This window comes from Mauremys mutica, chromosome 3, assembly GCF_020497125.1.
Source record: "Mauremys mutica isolate MM-2020 ecotype Southern chromosome 3, ASM2049712v1, whole genome shotgun sequence".
Classification (NCBI taxonomy): domain Eukaryota; kingdom Metazoa; phylum Chordata; order Testudines; family Geoemydidae; genus Mauremys; species Mauremys mutica.
Window position 1 is genome coordinate 83,674,992 of NC_059074.1, and position 24,977 is coordinate 83,699,968.

The 24,977-nt window shown below is 46.6% G+C and overlaps 1 protein-coding gene across 3 annotated transcripts in view; it reads left to right on the forward strand.

Annotated features, from left to right (window-relative positions):
* Positions 1 to 22,059, forward strand: part of ARMC2 (armadillo repeat containing 2) — a 137,181-nt gene extending 115,122 nt beyond the window's left edge. For all 3 annotated transcript variants that reach the window (XM_045009147.1, XM_045009148.1, XM_045009149.1), the window contains 3 exons: positions 361 to 493; positions 17,012 to 17,172; positions 21,668 to 22,059. In XM_045009147.1, the coding sequence (XP_044865082.1) occupies positions 361 to 493; positions 17,012 to 17,172; positions 21,668 to 21,825 (452 nt within the window). In that variant the 3' untranslated portion in view covers positions 21,826 to 22,059. The remainder of the gene's footprint in view (positions 1 to 360; positions 494 to 17,011; positions 17,173 to 21,667) is intronic.
* The last annotated feature ends 2,918 nt before the right edge of the window (positions 22,060 to 24,977 follow it).

Genomic DNA, 24,977 nt, shown 5'->3' on the forward strand with positions numbered 1-24,977 from the left:
AATATCAGGATGTAGTACTGCTAAATGAAAAATAAATAGCAGCATTGTTTTAGTTTCAGTTTGGCAAAACCAACAGTAAAATTATAGCAACTTAATATGGAGAAACAAATATAAAAGGCAACCAGAATTCCTTTTGGGGGATTAGAGGAATCCATACTCAAACTTCATGGGGTCGTGGCTGATATCCAATCTCAGATTACTCTAGCAACATTACAAACAACATGTCATCAGGTAACACTTTCAGGTAGTTCTGTGTGCTTCAGTTAAATACTTCTTACTGGCCTAAGCATACGAATGTAATAAGTACAGTGCAAGTCCGTGTTTCTTGAGGATGATTTTGTTTCCTGCTGTACAATCCAGTATACAAGTTCATCATTGCTTTGCTCGATGCCAAACATCAAGATGTCTGCTTTTCTGCCTGTGGAGTTCTGCTAAACCTTACTGTGGATAAGAACAAACGAGCTATACTAAAGGAAGAAGGAGGAATTAAGAAGTAAGTCCGGGGGGAAGAATCCTGATCAGGGATATCAAGTGTCTTGATCACAATGAAGTGGCTTTAGATGATGATTCTATGTTATAAGCAGTTGTTCCCTGTCTGGATTTCTGCTGTATTTTCCCCATTCTCTGGTGTTATGCAAGTGCTTCACCAAGTCTGAGTATGGAACTGTGAAGATGATTTGATAAGAACAATCCAGTTATTGGCAAATAATCTAATTTTATTGTTTAACATCCAAATGGAGGAAATAAGAAAGCATAATGTATTTTTGTGTACTGTTTTTTGGCATTGAGATACCATTCAGGGTTGACTCCATGTTTCCACACAGTAGATTAGAGTTGGATTCTCCAATTTCAGTGTCTCGCTCCTTGGCTTGCTGGAGGTTCAAAGTTCATTAGATATAGTACACTTATCCCATAAGAGGAGTACCATGTATCACCATGCACCATCTCCTCTAGCAGAGTAAGGAGCAGTTTTGATGTAATCCCAAAAGAGCCTGTAGTAGCATGCTTTTGTGGGCACCCCCTCTTCTCTGGTTGCAGTGTTGCATGGGATCATCATCTGGCATCTGCTAGGCTCCTCTGTCAGCCTGCATCTTCTCCTTCTGCATGTTCTGTGGTTTGGCCTTCCAGCCAAGTCACATGAAAATCTAAACCTCTTCCAGGGCAGCACAAACAAGTCCAAATGAAAGTTCAAACAAATTTTCAAATTTATAATCCTTCCGCCCCTCTCAAGCTTCACTGTAATTCTCTTGTTGGCTCTACCTCAGAGTTTGCCCAGTTGGAGCCTAATGTGGTCCTGTAGTGTTCATCCTCCATTGTTTCCTGTCTGTTAAACCCTGTCCCAGGGCTTCTCTCCACCAGAGACACCTATCTCCTTGGCAATCTTTCTGCGCAGCTGAGCTCCCTCAATCTTCTTATAAGGCACAACTCCACTTCCTCTAGCCAGGAGGCACTTAGTTAATCACACATCCACCCAGATGTGGCACATGACTAATTGGTGTTCTCTCCCGTGCCTTCCAGGTGATAGGGTGAAGTCCATCACATAGTCCCATTTAGCTCAGTTTGTGGAGAGGTTATTGCAGGGTTGGTCTGTGGAAGGAAGGTTGCTGATGAGCGAAGGGAGTGCACTTTTAAGAGACAGGAACAACAAAAATTCATGAACAAAAACCCTTTAGCTGTCAACTTCTGTTTTCTCCCAGAACAGCATTTTCAGTAGAAAACTGACATTCTAGACAAAATTGCTTACATGAAAAGAATTGCAAGATATTAAAAATAAATATACCTTTAGGGTTCAGTAATGTTTAGCAGAACAAGGTAGTCAAAGCTTAATCAAAACCCTCCTTAATGTAGACTCCAAACTTCTTGCAGCTAGTTAGCCCAGCCCTGCCGTGAGGCCTCCAACATAGATTCATCCAGCCAGACCTCTTGATAAGCAGGAACTGTCTTGCTTGTATAAACTCTTACAGTCCAGCCTATTTTATTGGAAGAGCACCGCTTTGGTGGTAATGCTGGCAGCTGCGTCCTTCTCTGAGGGTGTGACTTCACTGCAAAGTTAGCCTGGGCTCTAACCTGGGTGTTGCCTCTAACCCATCTCCCATCCACACACACAAACCGCTCACACCTCTTAGTGGTGCCTTGAACCCATGATGGCTGGCAGAGATAGAGGTATGAGTTAGAGCCTGGGTTCTGCTTTCACTCAGACTGGTAACCTGTATATTTTTCATTGAGAGTACAGGCTAAGACATTTGAGTACTGATAGTTCTCCAGTGCCTTCCCACAATTCCCCTTGCGTGCCCAGGAGGACAGACACATCCTCCCATAATTCATTGGAAAAGAATCAGAGGCTCAGCTGCCTGCAGTACAAAGAACCCTGGGAAATACTCCCAGAATCCTAGTGATACACACAGGGGACAGTAGCACCAATGAAGACACACAAACTCATGTAGGGCATTGCAGTGCCTGTTCACACCTGGGTACTCAGACCTGGGTGCCAATCACCTGGACTAACTGTACAGTGAAGACACCCTTAGGGTGCATCTACCCTAAGTGAGGAAGCCATTTCAGAGATTTTGTTACATAAAATGGTTTGTTGCATCATTCTTAACCATTTAGAGCAGCCACAAAATACTGGTTTTGGCAGAACCATTCTGATGTATCTACACACAGCACAACTTACAACAGTGGTTCTACTAATGCATTTTAGGATTTATGAAGCACCTCTACCACAGCGTCCAGCACATTTGTCAGGCACCGTGCAAACTAATATACAAAGTACTGCAGTAAGGACTGGTTCTATGGTCCCATTATTTGGGGTGGAAAGAGTGGGTATTTTGGGGGCCCTGGATGTCATTATTTAAGAAAACAACCTTCCAGGAGAATAGGGGCTAATTAGACCTTTGGAAAATTATGGATTTTAAGAGTTTGAAAAAGTAAAAATTGGCTACTATTTCAGTATTTTGCTGTGATTTATAATTTATATAAAGAATGAAGACTCTCTAGTTTGATCCTGTTTTAAGTATAACTTTCCCTGTCAGACTTGGGGTGGGCGAAATCCAAAATTAAAACAGAATTAAATGTAATATTGATAATGTTGCTTTTTATGATATATATCATACTAAAAGGCAAGGGAGATAGAGTTTATACATTGCACCTAATTTATGAATTATTTCTGCTGATAACCCCAACTGCAAGTGCATGGTTTAAGCATATCTGTTAACGTGCTTTAATTACATAAGAATATAAAAATGGCTATAATGGGTCAGACAATGGCCAGTGCCAGACACTTCAAAGGGAATAAACAGAACAGGGCAATCATCAAGTGATCCATCCCCTGTCATCCAGTCCCTGCATCTGGCAGTCAGAGGCTTAGGGACAACCAGAGCATGAGGTTGCATCCCTGACCATCGTAGCTAATAGCCATTGTTGGATCTATCCTCCATGAATTTAGCTAATTCTTTTCATAACATCCCCTGGCAACAAATTCCACATATTGACTGTGCATTGTGAGAAGAAAGACTTCCTTTTGTTTGTTTTATACCTGCTGCCTATTAATTTCTTTGGGTGACCCCTGGTTCTGGTGTTATGTGAAAGGGTAAATAACTCTTCCTTATTCACTTTCTCCAGACCATTCATGATTTTATAGATAAAAAAATAATAATAATAGGAGATATACCAATCTCCTAGAACTGGAAGGGACCTTGAAAGGTCATCGAGTCCAGCCCCCTGCCTTCACTAGCAGGATATCTCTATCATATCCCCCCTTAGTCACCTCTTTTCCAAGTTGAACAGTCAAAGTCTGTTTAATCTCTCCTCATATAGAAGCTGTTCCATACCCTTAATCACTTTTATTGTCCTCCTCTGTACCTTTTAATTTCTAATGTATGTTTTTGAGGAGCGGTGAGCAGAACTGCATGCATTATTCAAAGGGTGGCGTACCATGGATTTATATAGAAGCATTACAATTTTTTCTGTCTGATTTATTTACCCCTTTTCTAATGGTTCCTAACATTCACTTAGCTTTTTTGACTGCCGCTGCACATTGAGCAGATGTTTTCAGAGAACTATCCATGATGACTCAAAGATCTCTTTTTTGAGTGGTAACAGCTAATTTACACCCCATCATTTTGTATGTATAATTGGGATAATATTTTCCAGTATGCATTACTTTGCATTTATCAGCATTGAATTTCATCTGATGTTTTGTTGCCCCATCACCCAGTTTTGTGTAATTCTTCATAGTCTGCTTTGAACTTAATTATCTTGAGTAATTTTGTATTGTCTGCAAACTTTGCTACTTCACTGTTTACCCCCTTTCCAGATCATTTATAAATATATCGAACAGCACTGATTCCAGTATAGATCCCTGAAACGGATTCCCGGGAATGGGGAACACCATTATTTACCTCTCTCCGTTCTGAAAACTAGCCATTTATTACTGCCTTTTCTTTCCTGTATTTTTACCAATTACTGATCCACAAGAGGACCTTCCCCGCCCTTATCTCATGACTGCCTAGTTTGCTTAAGAGCCTTTGGTGAGGGACCCTGTCAAAGGTTTTCTGAAGGTCCAAGTACACTAGATACACTGGATCACCCTTGTTCACATGTTTGTTGACCCCTTCAAAGAATTCTGATAGATAGGTGAGGCATGATTTCCCTTTACAAAAGCTGTGATGACCTTTCCCCAACACATCATGTTCATCCATGTGTCTGATAATTCTGTTCTTTACTATAGTTTCAACCAGTTTGCCTAGTACCAAAGTTAGGCTTACCGGCTTGTAATTGCCAGGATCACCTCTGGAGCCTTTTTAAAAAATTGGCGTCACATTAGCTGTCCTCCAGTCATCTGGTACAGAAGCTGATTTACATGATAGGTTACATACCGTAGTTAGTAGTTCTGCAATTTCATATTTGAGTTCCTTCAGAACTCTTGTGTGAATGCCATCTGGTCCTGGTGACATATTACTGTTTGTTTAATCATTTTATTCCAAAACCACCTCTGTTGACTCCTCAATCTGGGACAGTTCCTCAGATTTGTCACATAAAAAGAATAGCTCAGGTGTGGGAATTTCCCTCACATTCTTTACAGTGAAGGCCAATGAAAAGAATTCATTTAGCTTCTACTTAATGGCCTTGTCTTCTTTCAGTGCTCCTTTAGCATCTCACTCATCCAGTGACCTCACTGATTGTTTGGTAGGCTTCCTGCTTCTGAGGTACTTTTTTTTTTTTTTTTTTGCTGTTAGTGTTTGAGTCTTATGGTACTTGCTCTTCAAATTATCTTTTTGGCCTGTTTTATATTGTTCTTTGAAAATCCTCCAAATGGAATCTGCTTATGTAGCAAACAAAACACCAGTATTTTAGTTTTTTCAGCAAGTGCTATAGTAAAGCTTTTACTAACAACTACTCAGCAATTAGAAAGTCACTCTTTTACAAAATAATTCAATCATTAAAATAACACTGGGTTCAGCTGTGGATTGACAAGTTATAAAGTACCATTCAGTTTTCACTCAGTTGGCATCACCACAAATAGACAAAATGGTTGTACTAATAAGTACAAAGAAAGGAAGCAGTATTTAAAGCTAAGGCCCTCCCAGTATGATACTGATAAAAATTAAATGACAGCTGGTTGGCTTACCACTTACCCTATGCTTTTTAAAATCCTAACTGATGGTGATAACTGCTGAAATTATATATCCATAGAAGCAAAACACTGAATCAGATAATGTAGAATCCACTGCAGGTTACCATCAGTAACATAACTGATGAGTTAAACCAGAAATCAGTCTGTGGCCTGAAATAGGTAAAGTAAATAATCATAAATTTAAAAATTTGCCAAAATAGTTCACCCTGTATGCAGATAGAATCACTACAAAACAATTTTTCTTCCCTTTTGTGGTTGCAAAAGTTTAATCAGTTCTGTGAAGTCCAACTGCTTTCCAACTCGACTTTCAATAGACAATAGAGCTAAAGCACTCCATTTCTCCTATGACATTTGAGACTATAAATAGGTCTTTCTGATCTTGGAGAAAGAGCCTTCAGCTGAAGCCACAGTACTAGAAATTGATAAATACATGAGATATACTGTGTAAACATTGGGAAATACTAAGTACAGTTTGTTCTTAATGATAAAGTTCAGAATCTAACGCAGAGTTTTTACTTCAGCTTTATTCAAAATACATTTTAATGTCACAAGTTCATCCACTAGGTTAGCTGATAAGTCTGCTTCAGTTGCAGCCAATTCTTTACATGCTTTTTCCAGAGTGTCATTATCCAGTTTGGGAAATATATGTAGGTAGTCAGTCATACATAGCTAAAAATTCCTTAAACCTGCTGTAAATTTCTGTAATGACAGTGTTCAGAACTGACTTTTAAAAAATCAGTCCCAAACTTCTATTTTGTATCCATTTCACCATCAGCAACTCTATCTTCAGATAACTATTTCTTTCTCCCCCTTGAGTGAATAACTGGAAATGCTCATTCTACATCCAAGTCAGGTGCCATTTCTTTGGCTTTTTCAAGTGCTGCATCGAAACCTGTTTCATGATAATTGTGGAAGGCTGCTGCTGCTGTTTGTATTAATCTGCATACCGTACTAACATTCATATCATTTCCCTGAAACTGCTTGTTCGTTGTGCTGATTTTGTTCAACACCTTGTACCACACAGTGAGGGCTACCATGAAAGAATAAGTAGATAGTTTATCTTGCAGTCATTTTGCCTCTGAGCAAACCATATCGTTGGAGGTATAATTATGTAGCTCCAGTAGTGCATCACGGAGCTGGGAGAGCTGTTGATTAATAGCTTTTACAGACCTATGTGTGCCTCCCATCTTTTTTCAGCCAGAGGTTTCAGGGGAATAGACACATGTGTTTGTTTTTGTTTTTAAATATATCCCATCTTTTAGGAGAGCCACTAAGCAACAGTATACCAAATAATTGTTGGACTCAAGGGAAAAAGCAGCGAGCATCAGAAATCAGCAAGTCCCAGTTGTGAATACAAGACCATAAATGTAGATATGGCACAGGAATGCACTTTCCTAATTTGTGCCTACAAACCCTTGTGCTTGTCCCTCCTGTTGAGCCATTATCATAACATTGGGCTTTGTAGTCTGTGTTCTAGCTGCTTTAAAGTAGTTTCAGCAAGTTCTGCTCTGGAAGGCCCTTTGACATTCAGGAATGTAAGAAAAGTCTCTTTAGTAGATGCTGTTTCTTCTTCGAGTGATTGCTCATATCCATTCCATGTAGGTGTGTGCGCGCCGCGTGCACGTTCGTCGGAAGACTTTTACCCTAGCAACTCAGTGGGTCGGCTGGGCGCCCCCTGGAGTGGCGCCACCATGGCGCCGGATATATACACCAGCTGACCCACCCACTCCTCAGTTCCTTCTTACCGCCCGTGTCAGTCGTTGGAACAGTGGAGCGCGGCTTAGTTGACCTCCACTTCCCTAGCTACTTGTAGTTTCTCTCGTTAAGTATATAGTTCAGATGTTATAGTTGTAGTTAACTTATTTGTTTGTAGTATAGTATAGTGTATTTATTTCACAGAGGATCGGGGTTTATCCCCTTCCCCTCACCCGGTGCTGGGTCCGATGCCCGGTCCACAGGGTTTTATAATGCTCGGCCGGCCACAAGCCGATGCCAACAAGAGATCCTCTCCTAAGTGCCTCGAGGAATCTCACCTCACAGATAAGTGCCGCATTTGTGAGGCCTTTAATCCGAGAACAAAGGGGAGCGGGACTTTCGTCTCAAACAGCTCCTGAGGGAGGCAGCTCTTGCTCCTCCGCTCTCGGCACCGAGCGTTGGTTAGTCTTCGAGGAGCGCTCCCTCGGCACCGGATCGCCGGTACCGCCAAGGCCTCAGCACCGGCCGTTGCTGGCTCCGACGTCCACTCGGCATGGATCCCTCTCCTGGAGGATGAAGAGGCACAATATCCCTGCTGCGTCCGAGCCGCCTGCTCTGCAGCCGAGTGCTATGCTCAGTCAGATCGCCTGGCACCGATGTCTGCCGCAGCACTGACAATATCCGCACCATTAACTCCGGCCAGGCAAGAGCCGTCGAGTCCGGTGCTGGAAAGCTCCCCGGTACGAACCGTGGTCGAGCTCGCTATGAAGCTGCGTCCGAGCTGCCTGCTCCGCAGCCAAGCGCTATGCTCGGTCGGATCGCCCGGCACCGATGTCTGCCGCGGCACCGACAATATCCGCACCGTTAACTCCGGCCAGGCAAGAGCTGTCGAGTCCAGTGCTGGAAAGCTCCCCGGTACGAACCGTGGTTGAGCTCACTATTAAGCTGCGTCAGAGCCACCTGCTCTGCAGCCCGAGTGCTCTACTACGTCGCACTGCCCAGCACCAGTACCTGCTGCGGCACCGACAGTATCAGCACCGTCGACTCCGGCCACGCAAGAGCCATCGAGTCCAGCACCTGAACGCTCCCCGGTGCGAGCTGTGGTTGAGCTCACTATTCCCTCCACGCCGGAAACATTTCCACAGCGAGGGAGTTGATGGCAAGGTAGAGCCTGCGCTGCTTTAACCCCCGGCACCGCCGGTGCGGGTTATATTGTCTATCGGCGAGCCCGTCTTGCTCACGCCACCCTGCGTCGGCACCACAGAGTGGCACCGTTCACGATTGCAGTCCGGCAGATGTTCTCGGTCCTGTCACCAAGCCCGGTGCCGGCACCGTTCACGGTCCTGGCACCGTTCCCCATATCGGTACCGGTCGTACCCGTGGCACCGATCAGCGTCCAGTTCCCCGACCTGGTACACTCGGTGCCGATCCAGCTCCCGGCACCGCTCCAGGCACTGGACTCACGTAGCCACTCCCGGCGTCGAGCCTCGAGATCTCGGTCAGCCTCCCGGCATCGCTCCGGTCGAAGGTCCCATTCTCGCTCCCGGTACCGGTAGGCCTCACGGTACTGATCCCCGGTGCCGCGTCGAGCGCCATGAGCTGGAGAGGGAGATTCTGCCCAGGGCTTTAACTTCTCCATGGCCATCCATTCGGATGTGCACACCAGAGTCTTCCGGGTGCTCCAGGCCAGGACCCTGACCCCCATCAGTGGCTGCCCTGTACATCTTGGGCGTGCCATCAGGCCAAAGGCCTACCTGTGATCCCATCGCGCTCTGTTCCGTCAGAGCACTGGGTACCAGGGGCGACAGTTAGCCATCCCCCTCCGACCGGTACGGAGGAAGTTCAGTTCGGCCACCGGATTCCCACATCCCACCAGATCAGCAGGTCGTCCAGGAGTGTGAGCCCACACAGGACCCACTTGCCCCCGGCCTTTCTTCTCCCTCCTCCCCAGATGAGGTGGTGGCAGAAGCGTACTCCTTGGGCCCTCCCCTAATCGGCCTGGGGGCCCATCAGGACCTCCCGAGACGAGTGGCATTCACTATGAATCTCCAAGTGGCCACTATCCCGCCCGTAGGCACGGGAATCGAATGCATGTGCATGGTATCCTCCAGGGGCGACGGGCACCTATATGTACGTCTTTCCCCCTGCTCCCTTGTCATCTAGTCCGTCAATCAGACGTAACGCCATGGCCTACAGGGACCAGCCCCTATGTCCAAGGAGGCTAGGCAAATGAACTTCCTGGGCCATAAGATGTACTCGGCAGGCACCCTGCAACTTCGCGTAGCAAACCAGCAAGCCCTGCTTAGCCGTTACTATGGGCGGCGGTGAGAGAATTTACGGAGTCGATTTCTCAAATCTCCCGTCAAGAGTTTGATGCCCTCCTGGAAAAAGGGCCGAAGTGGCGAAAGCTTCCCTCCAGACCTTGTTGGATGTAGCGGTCTCCACAGCCATGACTCTGGCCTCGGGTGTTGCCATAAGGCGCATTTCATGGCTCCAGTTATCGAGCCTTCCCTCGCAGCTGCTGCACACCATACAGGACTTGTCCTTCAATGACAAAGGCCTGTTCTCAAAACTGACCCTAGGCTGCAAGGCCCAAAGGACAGCAAGGTCACTATGCACTCCCTCTCGGCATCTACATGCCGATGTCTCACTGCCGACCTTTCCGCCAGCCTCACCGCCCTTACCCTGCGCCTAGACAAGGACAGGGCTTTGCCAGCAGGCGACGCTGAGGCAGTCATAGGCGTTGGGGCCAAAATCAAGGTCCTCCTAACACCAATCGGGCAAAAGCCTATCCCTCCTCATCCCTCTTGAGGACCCCTCTCACGAGCAATTCCTTTTGCAAGAGGTACGGGCGCTCCTCACCATCGGAGCTATAGAGGAGGTTCCAAGGACGAAGGGACAAAAGGTTCTAGCCCCACTAGTTCCTGATCCCCAAGGTGAAGGGAGGTCTCAGACCTATCCTACACCTGCGGGAGCTCAACAAGTAATGATATACCTGGATTTCCGCATGGTATCCATGGGGACCGTCATCCCATCCTTGGATCTCAGAGACTGGTATGCCGCCCTCGATATGAACGGCGCGTATTTTCACGTCGCCATTTATCCTCCACGCAGAAGGTACCCCCGGTTTATGGCCAACTGTCATTCCAGTTTACGGTCCTCTCAGTCGGCCTCTATGCAGCCCCCTGTGTATTCACAGTGTCTAGCTGTAGTCGCCGCCCTCTCCGCCACCATCGGATACACCTGCTCCGTATCTGGACGATTGGCTCATTCCAGGGGCCACCGGGGCCCAAGTTACCTCTCGTGTGGGCGTCGACTAGATCCTATTCCTGCGTTTAGGCCTGATGATCCATATAGCGAAATCCACCCTGATTCCCACTCAAGGAGTAGACTTAACTGAGGCCACCCTGGACTTCAGTATCGCACAGCCTGCTTACCTACGCCTTGATTTCACGCGATGGTAACCATTGTACAAGGTCTACAGACCTTCCCGGCAACTTTGGGTTGAACTTGCCTAGGTTTCCTGGGTCACATGGCTGCCTGCACGTGCGTAACCGAACATGCCAGGCTTCGCCTCCGTACACTTTAATCGTGACTCACATCGGTGTACCACCCGGCCAGAGACAGCATGGTCATGGTCGCCTCGATCCCCCCGAGCGTCCTAGGCTCCCCCGACTGGGGGTTGACGCCCTCCCTGATGTGTGCAGGGGTGCTGTTCCATCCACCTCACTCTCGGTGTCCCTCATGATGGACACCCCCATCTCTTGGCTGGGGTGCTCACTTGGGTCAGTTTCCCACTCCAGACCTTTGGTTGGCTCAACAGCTGCCCTTGCACACCAATGTCCGGAAGTTGGGAGCAGTCTGCCTGGTATACCAGGCGTTTCAGCAGCACCTACAAGGCTGTTGTGTCGGTGTTCACAGACAACACAACGGACATCCGTTGCATAAACAAGCACGGAGGAGCACGGTCCTCCTCTCTTTCCAGGGAGCTATCCAGCTCCGGGACTCCTGCACAGCTCAATCGACAGACCTGGTAGCATCCTTTCTCCTAGGGGTCCGGAACACTCTGGCGGATTGCCTCAGCTGTTCCTTCCTGTCTCTCAAGTGGTTGATTCCTCCGGATGTTATCCATTACGCTTCCGGAACTTCGCTCTCGCGGGAACAGAATGAGAGAGAAGTTCTGCTCATGCCAAGGCCTCTCCCCGGGCTCGATCTTGGCTGCTTTTCTGATGCCATGGACGAGCCGTCTGCCGTCTGCTTTCCCACCGCTCCCGCTGGTTCGCAAGGTCCTGCTAACACTCCGCAGGGACAGAGCGCATCTGATCATGATCGCTCCAGCGTGGTCCAGGCAGCACTGGTACACCATGTTGCTAGACCGGTCGGTAGCCAACCGATTCCCCTACCTCTTTGCCCAGACCTCATAACGCTGGATCACGGCAAACTTTACCACCTAGCCTTCAATCCCTGCACATCTCCGCATGCCTGCTGCGGGCCTAAACCAATCCGAGTTACGTTGTTCTGCCTCGGTTCTACAGGATTCTCCTGGGTGGTAGGAAGCCTTCCACTCGGTTAACGTCTTTCTTTTGCTGCTACGAAACACAAGGTTTCCCCCACAGAGGTTCCGATCCATTTCCTCTTGGATTGCCTATGATCTTCAAACAGCAGCGCCTGGTGCAGTTCATCATTAAGGGTGCACTTGGCAGCCGTCTCTGCCTTCCTCCCAAGGGAGAGTGGCCGCTTCATATTCTCACACTCTGTGGTTTCTAGGTTCGTCAAGGGCTTGGGGCATTTATGCCCCCAGGTTCGCTGCCCTACCAACTCCTGGGTCTTCAACCTGGTTATAAGCTGACTTATGCCTGCTCCATTCGAGCCACTGACAACATGCTCGCTGAGATACCTGTCCTGAGGGACAGTTTTTTCCTTGTAGCCTTTGCATCGGCTGGACAAGTCTCCGAGCTTCAGGCTCTCACAGTGGACCCACGGTGCACTATGTTGTGTAAGGACAAGGGGCGGTTGGGACCACGCCCGGCCTTCCTCCCTAAGGTGCTGTTGACCTTTCATATCATCCGGGATATCTTCCTTTCGGTCTTCTTTCCGAAGCCCCATTCATTGCGACGGGAGCACATTTGCCCTCCCTAGACGTCCGTAGGGTGCTCGCTTTTTATGTCGAGCGGACAAGCTTTTTTGTACGCCCCCAACTCTTCGTTGTATTGGCAGGCCGAATAAAGGGCCTACCTGTCTCCTCCCAAAGCTTTTAATCTTGGATGACGTCATGCATTTGCACCTCATGTGACTTGGCCCATGTTCCGTCGAGCCACCTTACTGCTCGTTTCACCAGGGCTCAGGCTTCTTCTGCTGCCTTTCACACTCACATACCCTTCCAGGGGCTATGTTGTGCTACTACCTGGTCCTCGATCCGGACCTTTGCTTCTTTGGTCTACTGTCCAGAGATGATGCAGCCTTTGGCTCAGCAGTTTGCATTCTGCAACATCTCACTCCGACCCCACCGCCTATGTAAGGCTTGGGAATCACCTACATGGAATGGATATGAGCAATCACTTGAAGAAGAAAAGACGGTTACTCACCGTTGTAACTGTTGTTCTTCGAGATGTGTTGCTCATATCCATTCCAAACCCACCCTCCTTCCCCACTGTCGGAGTAGCCGGCAAGAAGGAACTGAGGAGTGGGTGGGTCGGCTGGTGTATATATCCGGCGCCATGGTGGCGCCACTCCGGGGGCGCCCAGCCGACCCACTGAGTTGCTAGGGTAAAAGTCTTCCGACGAATGTGCACGCGGCACGCACACACCTACATGGAATGGATATGAGCAACACATCTCGAAGAACAACAGTTACAACGGTGAGTAACCGTCTTTTCTTCATGCACTTCTACATTCTGAAGAGTTAGAGATATTTGTTCCAGATGAAAATAATCCAGTGTACAGTTGAGCAACAGTGCATCATTTTTTTTTTTTTTGCAGTTTTCACTTCCATCAGAATTTGTTGTCTAATTTTTGGACCCAACAGTTGAGATAACCCATTCTGGGTCTTTACTAGATAAACATAGGCCTGGAAGGAACTTTGAGAAGTCATCTATTCCAGTGGCTCTCAACCTTTCCAGACTATTGTACCCCTTTCAGGAGTCTGATTTGTCTTGCGTACCCCCAAGTTTCACTTTACTTAAAAACTACTTGCTTACAAAACCAGACATAAAAATACAAAAGCATCAGTACACTATTACTGAAAAAATGCTGACTTTCTCATTTTTACCATATAATCCATAAAATAAATCAATTGGAATATAAATATTGTACTTACATTACAGTGTATAGTATATAGAGCTGTATAAACAAGTAACTGAATGAAATATAAGTTTATACTAACTTCACTAATTTTTTTTGGGAAGCCTATTGTAAAATGAGGTAAATATCTAGATGACTTGATGTACCTCCTGGAAGTCCTCTACGTATCCCCAGGGGTACAGGTAACCATGGTTGAGAACCACTGATCAAGTCCAGTCCCCTGCACTCATGGCAGGATTAAGTATTATATAGAACATCCCTGACAGGTGTTAGTCTAAGCTGCTTTTAAACATCTCCAGTGATGGAGATTCCACAACCTCCCTAGGCAATTTATTCCAGTGCTTAACCACCTTGACCATTAGAAAGTTTTTCCTAAAGTCCAACCTAAACCACCCTTCCTGCAATTTAAGCCTAGAATTCACATTTCCACCTGCCTTCACTTTATCCAAATGACCTGCCAAAACAGGATTATACTTAGGGTATGTCTACACTACCCGCCAGATCGGCGGGTAGTGATCGATCCCCAATCGCTCTGCCATCAACTCCTGTACTCCACCGTGGTGAGAGGCGGAAGCAGAGTCAATGGGGGACCGGTGGCAGTCGACCCTGTGCTGTGAGGACACGAGGTGAGTCAACCTAAGATGCATGGACTTCAGCTATGCTATTTTCGTAGCTGAAGTTGTATATCTTAGGTCAATCTCTCTTCCCTCCCCCCCCCCCCCCCACTATAGACCGGGCCTTCATAACACAAACCCTCTCAGGAACTATCCATTCCATCTATCTCCCAAGTGTTCAACATCACCTGAAAATGGCAGATTTGTCTCACCAAGAAATAGGGTGACATGTAGCAATTGCTGCAGTATGAAATGCCAACAGTGTTTCTTTCCTTTCATTTCCTGCTGCAGCTTTTCATCAGTAGTCACAGAATTCTTGAGACAACTGTGCAGTTCTTTCTAGGCTAAGGAGCAGTTCATATGACCTTCATACTTCCTTAGTTTAGGCTCCAACTTTTTCCAGTCTGACATACCGCTTATGAAAGCTTCTTCATGATGTTTAGATGGCCTGGGAGCTGCTCTGGCAAACTGATAGCATGGAAAACAGAACAACCTGTTCACTGCACAGGTACACACCATCCAGCTTCGACTGACAGATTTCCCATTTGCTAGTACTCTTTCATAGTGTTGATCAGTTAAATGTCTGCCATGCTGCTGTGGAAAATTAAAAATTCCGTATGTCATTTGAATAGGTCCTTTCTCAACAAGATAATGGATGGAGTCTGAAAGTTCATGGGGACATGTGGCCATAGTACTGGATCTTGCCCCAGGCTGTCTTGGGACTTCTTCCTGAACACATATCTTCATGACCAATAGGAACTGATGACTCATTTAAATTGTCAGTGCTACTTCCCCCAGTGCTAGAAGTTGCAGATGTGTTCATCTCAGGTTCTCTTCTGAATTTTTAGTGCAGGCAGATATTCTGGCCACTGCTGCACTTGATTCCTAAATTATCTTTTTCCTTCCCAGAAGGACTGGAAAAAGCCTAGGACCAAAATGCCACTTTACAGCTAGGCTGGCCTGCTGATGTTGCATAGTATCACCTCTGGTGCTTTTTGCTTTTGCTGACAGTTATTTTCACTTTTTGATGGTAGATAGTTGCAGGTTCCCATTTTAACAGCACTTCTGTTAATGACAACGTTCTATTAATGGAAATATTTTGCCTGGATCCAAATCCATCCAATTGACTGCAATGTTAATTGTTTTGGATATTGGCAGGCTTGTTGTTTATTGGCAACTTTTTTTTTATGTGCAGCCCTGCGAGCCCCCAGCATTCCCCCTTCACATGGAAAGCCTGGTCACAGGCAGGGCCCAATACTGGTGGTGGGCATGGGCTAATGTTTCACATCGAAACCAAGAGGTTTTACCTCTTTTAATATGAATTCAGCTCAGCAGTTTCAGATGAATTTCACTTTGAGTTGTGGGACCAAATGAACCCCAGATTTCAAAGCCCCACTCTTCAGACAGTGCAAGCCCAACAGGATCAAAACTGAAAATAAGGGTCCAAATCCTGTGTTGTCTCTCTCAGGAAACAGCACAAAAGAAGCAACTTGGGAACTTAAACTCTGAGAGGAGCCAGATATGCTGATTCTTCAGGATCCTGGGGCTCTTCCTTCTCTGATATATAGCTCGAAAGGAAGCAAAGGGCTTGATCCTGATTTCTTGTTCTTCAATTAGCAGTAGCTAGATAGAATGATTCTTTCACCAGGATTGATATTACATATATTCAGTCATAAGTGGAATGTCACTTATGGTGATTGGCCCCTTTAAGGAGAGATGGGGCTAGCCACACCTGTGCCATAATTAATTAGCTGCTTCCCAGTCTGAGGGGACAGAACTAAGGAGGGTCAGGTGACAGCTTAATGGACTCCTAGGCCTTATGAACGAACTAAAAGATCAGTCTGTAGTGGAACTACAGGGAATGGTGAGGCTCTTGTGGAAAGCCCTGAACCAGGGTTTGCAAGAGGCCAGGTACTCCAGAGTGGAACCAGCCTGAGGGCCTATTGCTCTGTATCAGCACTGTATCGGGCAGAGACCAGTACTCCAGGGGAACCAGCCTGGAGGCCAGATGCTCTATCCCAGAGCCAGAAAGACTCTTAAAGGTAGTCCTCTTTATGGAACAAGACCCGAAGAGTGGGCTGAAAAGAAGCCCTCAAGGGTAGAAGAAACTTTTTTGTTTGTTGGGATGTTTTAGTTGGACTTCTGCTACCCTGGAAGGTATACCCTGTGTTTGATTTTGCCACAGGGCTAAGCCACATCTCCCATACAGATCTGTGTGTGGCGAGCTGAGGAGACCTGCCTCAGGGAATGCTGACAGTGCCACATTTGTCCAGCAGGAAGTGCTATGGGGCAGTCATGCCTCTATAACTATTGTGTGTGGGGGGGGTTTATTGTTGTTGTCATTACCCCCCTCCCCTGCCCCTCAGAGTTCATCCTGCCCAGGATTGTAGATGTGGCTTAATTCTGGAACCCTGGTTGTAAAAGAGAGCTGTTCAAAACTGCCACTTCTTGGGCAAAAATTTATTCTTATCTGATCCACTCTGTGCTGGCTTTGCTGTGCGGTAGAGTTCTGTCGTGGCTGTGATGTCACCAACAGAATGCACGCTGGTGGAACACAATGCAGGAACAGGTGATCTGCAGTGTGGCCAGGCTTCACTGAACTTGGAAAAAGAAGGGGCAGAATGAGGAAGAAGGTTAAGCTTAGTATTGTGCTGATGCCCGTTTCCCTGCACGCCTAGAAGGGGCTGGGTCTGCACATGTTTTAAGACTGGTTTGATTTTGAATGGAACAGAACATTAAAACGTTTTTTTTTCCTTCATACTAACAGGTTAGTTGATTGTTTAAGAGACTTTGGGCCTACAGACTGGCAGTTGGCTTGCTTGATATGCAAAACGCTGTGGAACTATAGTGAAAATATCACAAGTGCTGCATCATGCTTTGAAGAAGACGATAGCAATACGCTCCTAGTGCTGCTTGCATCATTTTTAGGTAAGAGCTAACAATCTCATTGCCTTTTCCTCAGAGCAGAACAAGACAGGAGTAAAACCAAGGAAGTATCTGTGCATGGGATGCAATGTATTGAAACAGTTTAGCAGTTCATGGATTACTCAGTGACACAATCGCTGTTGCCCCTTCACAGTAGCTGCTATCTCCATGTTTTTTCCATGCTTTTCCTCCTTCATTACAGATGTAGGTAGTCAAGGTAGAACTGCATTATTGTACCATTGCCATCCCAGTCCCAGTTCTGCTGCTTTGCCAGTCAGTAAGCTACTAGTGTCTTTCACCAACAGTCCTTTGCTTGTTTGACCCAACTGCCCTATATACTCACAGTTCAAAGTACAACTTTCACTGGAACTGGGCCCTTCTTCCCCTCCAAAGCAATGTAGGGATTTACAGAAGCACTCGATCAAACGTTCAGCTGCTTAACTAACCTTGATTGTGAATACAGAGCACACTGGGCAGCACAGGGGAATAAGACATTTCCCCTAATGCACTAGAGAGTTGAACACTTTGTTGCTTCTGTAGGCTGAGCTTATTGCATATGCAAGGGGCTCCTTGCATTCCCCCATTCCCACCTACAAGTTCCATGGGCCACCTCCTATCTCCCTATATTTTCAAGACTCCCTGTAACCCCTGCCTTGCTCTCCCCATGCCAGGGCCTGTGTCCCAGAGAGAAAGACAAGCAGAGAAATGACATCTAGTGGCATATAGATAAACTAGATCCTATTACTGCCTGATACATTTGTTTTCAAATTGTACATAATAGTGTATAGTTTCTGTACTTAATCTTACCCCTTTATTTTTATGTTCACTACTTTGCTTTGTATTATGCTCACGGAGTCAGCCTCTTCCAATTGCCTTAAAAAACACACACACACGAAAAATCCAAAAGAAAGTGAGGCAAATATTTGGTTAATTTTGATTTACAGTTTTTTTTTTAATTTCCTGAAAAGTTGTATATTATTGTTACGGCAAGGATTGGATGGTAGTTGGGAAGACCTGCTAAGAAGTGAGATGCCCCACAGTCTGCTGTGGACATTTCTAGACTGCGAGAAGTGGTGGTTCGTGTTTACTGCAAAGTTACTAAGTAATTTATTTGCTTTATTTTTCCTTGCTGTGCAGTGATAGATGGCACTATACTACTGCATGATAAGATAAGGCATCTGTCTAAAAATACTCATTACACAATCACTAATGCACATGTTAGCATTTCTCTAACAAAAGCACAAACATACTAGTCAGTCACAATCATTCCTGAAAGGTCTGCTGTCTAGTGGTGACTGCATCTTTGTTCTTAATGCTACTGGGTTTTTCCTTTTCACTTAACAGCTGGAGGAAGAAAATGTTAAGATGTTGACACAATACATGATTACTCCCAGTAGCTTGTTCATCTGCCATCAGTTGGGTGCCCTCCTGCAGTTACAATTTTAGTTGTAGCATGTAAGGATGCTTATTTAAATCAAAATTTAACTTGAAAGTTACTCTTCCTCAAATTTATGGTAAGAAGAGTGACTGTACAAATGGCACTCTTATGCGCCAGATCTGCTTCCTGTGTGTGTTGGGAGTCATCGAATTTTGGTAGTGACAACAGTGAGTTAATATTGGCCTGCAACCCTCTCCTGCCATTATATGCCTTATCAGTATTAAAATTCTACCAGTCAGGAAGTAGGAAGCAACTTCAGTCAATTAAAAGACTGTACCTAAGCAGCAGGCCAGCCCTTTCCCCTCATTTGTTGGCCTCCTGTCAGTTGGAGCAAGGTGATTGCTGCTCCATAGTTCACTAGCTCACTAACCATCTCTAGCAAGAAGATGCATATAACAGAGTGGGAAATAAAAAGTCTGCAGAGTCAGGAAGGACAGCAGCCAGGAAAGCCATTCCTCCTTTCTACGTGCTGAGTTGCAAAAGCAGCTCTCCTCCCCTTTCCAGCAGCTCTGTCACAGTCCATCCAGTGAATAACCTTTTCTCTCAGGGACAGGTGCTTTTTTTTGCTGCCTCTGAGACCCTCTTCCCACTTGCTCTACTAACTGCCTCTGCAGGGCCCTTCAGCCTGACACTTCCTCACTCTGCATAGTTGCTTCAGTTATCTCATTGCAGGAGTTCCTGCAGGAACAGCAGACCTGGGGCTTGTCTGCAGCTGTGTACCTTGTGATGTTGGGCAGCTTGGTTCCCATTACCACATCACACTTTTTCCTCCTTCCTCTTCGGTGGGTTTTAATGTATCAACCCAATTGTCGCCTACCTCATTTACAGGTGGGCGGTAGGGGGGTCTCAATACACTTACATTCCACTATGGCCTGGTATTGGCCTCCTCTCCTGTGGGCATCCTCTCACAGGTCACTCCTGCCCCCAGTTCTCATAGCACAGAGCCTGCACTCTAGTCCTGGGTTCCACAACACCATGCAGAAGCAGTGTGTTTGTCTCACTCCTGGAATGGCATCCATGTGCCCTGTAGTGCAGGAGATACCCCCTGATTTCCACATTGAGAAGGGGGTTGGGAGATTAGAACCTCTCCCACTAGATGATTTGTCTACATACAGTAATTCCTCGCTTAACATTGTAGTTATATTCCTGAAAAATGCTACTTTAAGCAAAATGATGTTAAGTGAATCCAATTTCCCCATAAGAATTAATGTAAATGGGAGGGTTAGGTTCCAGGGAATTATTTTTTTTTGCTAGACAAGAGAGACACACACTCACTTTCTCTATATAGAGACAGATCTACACACACAGTATAAGTTTAAAAAAAACCAATTTAATATTGTACATAGCAATGATGATTGTGAAGCTTGGTTGAGGTGGTGAAGTCAGAGGGTGGGATATTTCCCAGGGAATGCCTTAATGATGAGCTAGCACTAGGCTGAGCCCTCAAGGGTTAACACATTGTTAATGTAGCTTCACACTCTACAAGGCAGCACAAATGGAGGGAGGGGAGACAGCATGGCAGAGAGAGAGAGAGATGTGCATTGCCCCTTTAAGTACTCTGACCCCACTCTAAGTACATTGCCTTTTTAAGTAGATCAGCAAGTTGAGACAGCAGCTGCTGCCAGTAAGCTCCCTCTGTCCTGAGTCCTGTCATGTTCCCTCCACCCCCACTCCGTGGAGATGAGGTACAGGAGAGCGGGGAGGGGGACACCTTGACATTAACACCCTTCTTCTCTGCCCGTCTGCACAGCAAGCAGGAGGCTCCTGGGAGCAGCACAAGGCAGTGGGGGGAGGGACAGCTGCCGCACAGGGAACTTAAGGGGATTTCCGGTCCATGCTGGTTCCAAGCCCCCACCAGCTAGCTCCAACGGGCTTCTCTTTCTGCAAGCAGTGGACAAAGCAGGCAGCTGCCAAACAATGTTATAAGGGAGCATTGTACAACTTTAAATGAGCATGTTCTCTAATTGATCAGCAACAAAACAATGTTAACCGGGACAATTTAAGTAAGGAGTTACTGTACTTCCATAGAGGATCCCCATCCATCTAGACCAGCATTGTAATCTGCATCTCTGTGGGGAATCTTAAGCTCCAGGTCTGCACTATTCTCTTTGGTCTAGTCTCTGCCTCCTGTCCTTTCCTACTTGCTGCAGTTGTGTATGTATATCAAATATGCTTCTATGACCTTTTGATCCAGGAGCCCTCAGCCAGGGCCTTTACCCATCCCTTCAACATGTTACGGACCATAAGTGTAATTTCTACCCATTTAGTAAATGTGTCTTTTGTCAGGGACAGTTAATTTATATATGAAAACACTCTCTGGGCTAGGTAAGGCATTTCTCTCTGAGAACAGACTTCAGAATCCCTTATCTGTCCTTTCCAGAGTCCGCTCCCTGAGCCCCTTTGTGGTCAGATTCATTTTGAGCATCTTTGGCAATGTTGCTGCTTGTTTGGATCTGAGATCCTGGCTTTGCTTTCATCTCCATCCACTCGTTGCAGGATTTCTTGCTGGGGGAAGACAACACTCTTCTCCTTGGACTAATTGCTTTTCCTTTCTATTAAGCTTTGGAAGTCCCTGCTTTGGAGGTAGCTTGCCCCCACTACTTTTGGTAGGGTTCAGCTTCTCCCATCCTTTCATCTCCATCCTCATAACCAGAGGAAGAGCCAACACAGTCAAAGGAAGGAGCGGGATTACCTCCTGGCCTGTACATCTACAAACTTGTTAATTACATTTAATTGTAGAGTCTCTTACTGTTGATTATGTTCAAACCCGAACAAGCACAGCTTGACTTTGAGTTCCCAAGCTGGCACTTAAGAAAAAAGTATTTGTAGACAACTATTGTGAAGCCATTGAGAAGTGATAAATATAGACCCCCCACCGTGCTATTTTTTTTACTCATTTTTCTGAGCCCAGAAACTACGCTCTTCAGACAGTGGTTTTTAGTTTAATTCAAAGTTGTTTGCAAACTATGAATGCTGAACAGGTAAAAATTGTACATGCCCTCATGATAATACATAGGGGTTTTTATTCTTCAACGTTGATGACATTTTTTCCCATTACAGATGAGGAATTAGCATTGGATTACAACTTCGACAGAGATTTAAGGGACTATCACAAACTGTATTGGGAAACAGAGTTCAAGCCTGTGGCACAGAAGCTTCTCAACAGAATTCAAAGCCACCATTCCTTCCTTCAGCCTCTAACTATTACTTCATTTTAGCCTGGGCGCTGCTAAACTGTTAATACAAACCGCAGACTATTTCAGCTGTTTTAAAATAGAAGTAGTAAATGCAAACAGGGTTTGCTATTAATATATTGAAAATAACTCCATTAAGTGCTGATTATTTTTGTATGTAGATTGTATAGTTGACTGTTTCTGATGCTACCTATACATTTTCATTGGCAAGCATGCTGGATATTATGGGAAAAATGAATAAAATTAATTTATCTCACAGCTAGACTGAATACCATCTTTTGAGAAAGTTAGTATTTGTATAACGTCGCTTAAAAAAATAATTGATGTAATGTGGCTTTTCTATTAATTAAATTGTTGCGGGTTTCTTTGGTGGAAAAGTTTGTTCACAGCTGAAAAGAGACTATTTGAATAGTTTGCCAAACTTACTTCTTATAGTTGTTAGAGCCCCTTCCCCCCCCCCCCCCCCCCAGCAATGGGCACATGGGAAATCTCTGGCAGCAAGGAGCTATGCATTATAAGAAGAATGTTCCGCAGTACACTACATCTATCTACACACTTGGGCTTGGTGGTACTTCTCCTTCATAAAATTCCATAGCAAATGTTACTTTTGGAGTTTGTTCTTTTCACAAGATTCTCTCTTAAATGAAGCACAAGAGCTTGAATTTTTTTTTAAATGGTAAGCTGGAATTTTCCCCTTTTTGTGAGAAAGGGAGACATCATCTCTTTCCCTCCTCTCTACACACTCGTGGGGATTTCCCTCTTCATTGATGAGAGAGTGGAAACTCTAGCCTTCTACTCTAAACTGCTGGGAGAGAGTCTCTACCATCCCCATTCTTGGCTGGGGATTATTTTTCCTCTCCGCTGGAGGGATCGTGTGCTTTATCCTTTTCACAGGGAAGTTGGTGATCAACTATCTCAGCTCTCTCCACCTCTAGTTTGGGCACTGATCCAATGGATTAGGGCAGCCTTCTCTCCCCCTTTCTGTTATGCATGACTAGTCCTGGCTCTGTCCTTGAAATAAGAGGAAGAATTAGTATTATAGGACTAGTCATGCACAACAGAAAGGGGGAGAGAAGGCTGCCCTAATCCATTGGATCAGTGCCCAAACTAGAGGTGGAGAGAGCAGGGATGCGGTGGGTGGGTGTGCACACGCGATATTCTACTGTTGGTGCAATGCATCCTGGGTACTTGTTTGGATACTTTTGGCCAGCAGTGTCCCTTGGGAGTTGTGAATCTACCGTGTGTCTTAGTGCCTCCAACTGGGGGCATAATATGTATACCCAGCATTACTCAGTACTCAAGATCTGATGCTACTTTGGTAAAGCTGCCTCCCATTCATTGTTTAGGCAGACTCCTATCACTCACCTCCTGTGCTCTAGGTCACGGCTTGTGAACCACCAACAGTGGAATACACCTCTACCCAGTGATGAGCTGCCAAAATATTAACAACCAGTTCCCTCCTCCTCACCCCAGGAGGGGGTCGTGACCCCCCCCCGCGACTCCTGCCCTATCCACCCCCCTTCCCTGTCCCTTAACTGCCCCCTGCCACCCCATCCAACCCCTCCTCTTATTCCTGATGGCCCCCGGGGCACCCCTGCCCCATCCTACCACCCCTTCTCTCTGTCCCGACTGCCCCTGGAACCCCTGCCCCTGACTGCCTCCCACTGCCCCATCCAACCCCTGGTCCTTCCTGACTGCCCCACCAGGACCCTTGCCCCCATTCCCTGCCCTCTAACTGCCCCCAGTCTCGACGCTAATCCACCCCCGCCCTCTATCCAACACCCTCTCCCTGCTCCCTGTCCCCCTTACCACGCTGCCTGAAGATGGGGGTCGTGCCACCCAGAGTTGGGGCTGGGAGCCACGGGTGCTGGGCTGCAGTCGGGGTCCTGCCTGGAGCCGCGCCCAGGGTCTGGGTCAGAGCCGGGGGCCCGGCCGGAGCCGCGCCGCCCGGCCAGAGCCGGGGTCCGGGTCAGAGCCGTGCTGCCCGGCCGGAGCCGGCCCATAGCCGCGTCGCCCAGAGTCGGGGCTGGGAGCCAGCCTGGAGCCGCGCCGCCCGCCCAGCCAGAGTCGGGGCCAGGGTCAGGGTCAGAGCCGGCCCAAAGCCGCGCCGCCCGGCCGGAGTTGGGGGCCGGCCCAGAGGGGGCCGGGGATGCCCAGCGCCTAGAGCCCTCCTTGTGCCTCCCTTCTCCAGCTCACCTGCAGGAAGCTGCTGCTTCCTTCTCAGCCCTCCCAGGCTTCCCACGCTAACAGCTGATTGGCAGGGAGCCTTCAGAGGAGGAGGCAGAGCTGGAGCCAGGTGAGCTTGGGCCAGGGGCAGGGCAGGGAGCTGCTGCAGGCGGAGCCTGTGTTAAATTTAAAAGCCCTTTACAACCGGTTCTAAAAGGGTTTCTAAATTTAACAACCGGCTGCAGCTCACCACTGCCTCTACCCCCATATAATGTGACCCGATATACAAATTCGGATATAACACAGTAAAGCAGCGCTCCCGGGGGGAGGGGAAAATGTGCACTCTGGCAGATCAAAGCAAGTTCGATATAATGCAGTGTCACCTATAATGCGGTAAGGTTTTTTGGCTCCTGAGGACAGCGTTATATTGAGGTATAGGTGCACATAGGGACAGGGACTTGAAGAAAGCTATTTACCTTACAGTAACTGTAATTCTTTGTGTTGTCCATATATGGCAGTTGGGGTTGGCCTGCCCTCTGCACCCTCACTCAGAGGCACAAGGACTTTGGGGGAGCGGCTGTTGCGCCTATACCCTCAAACACTGCTGGCCAAAAGAATCCAAACTCAAAATACAGAGTCCATGTGCACCATCAGTGGAATATAAGCTGACAACACATATCAAAGAAGTACAGTTAATGTAAGGTAACCACATCTTCCATCTAGAATGAGGTGTTTTTTTCTTAGATATCATCCTTCACTGTTTTAAGGCCAAAAAGCTTGATGGTATCATAACCAGCATACAAAGCAGCACAGAGTGGTAATGCTTGAAAATGTGTGTAGGGTTGAGAGCGAGACAGCATTTGGAATATTATTGAAGGATCAGAGTGTCTTTGGGCCATGGGGGAAAAATACCTCTTTGGTTTAGCTGCCTCTGTTGGCAAAAGGACGAGCACCACTGAGCACCACTGTAACTCCAGTTTTCAGCTCTCTGAGCACCACTGTAACTCCAG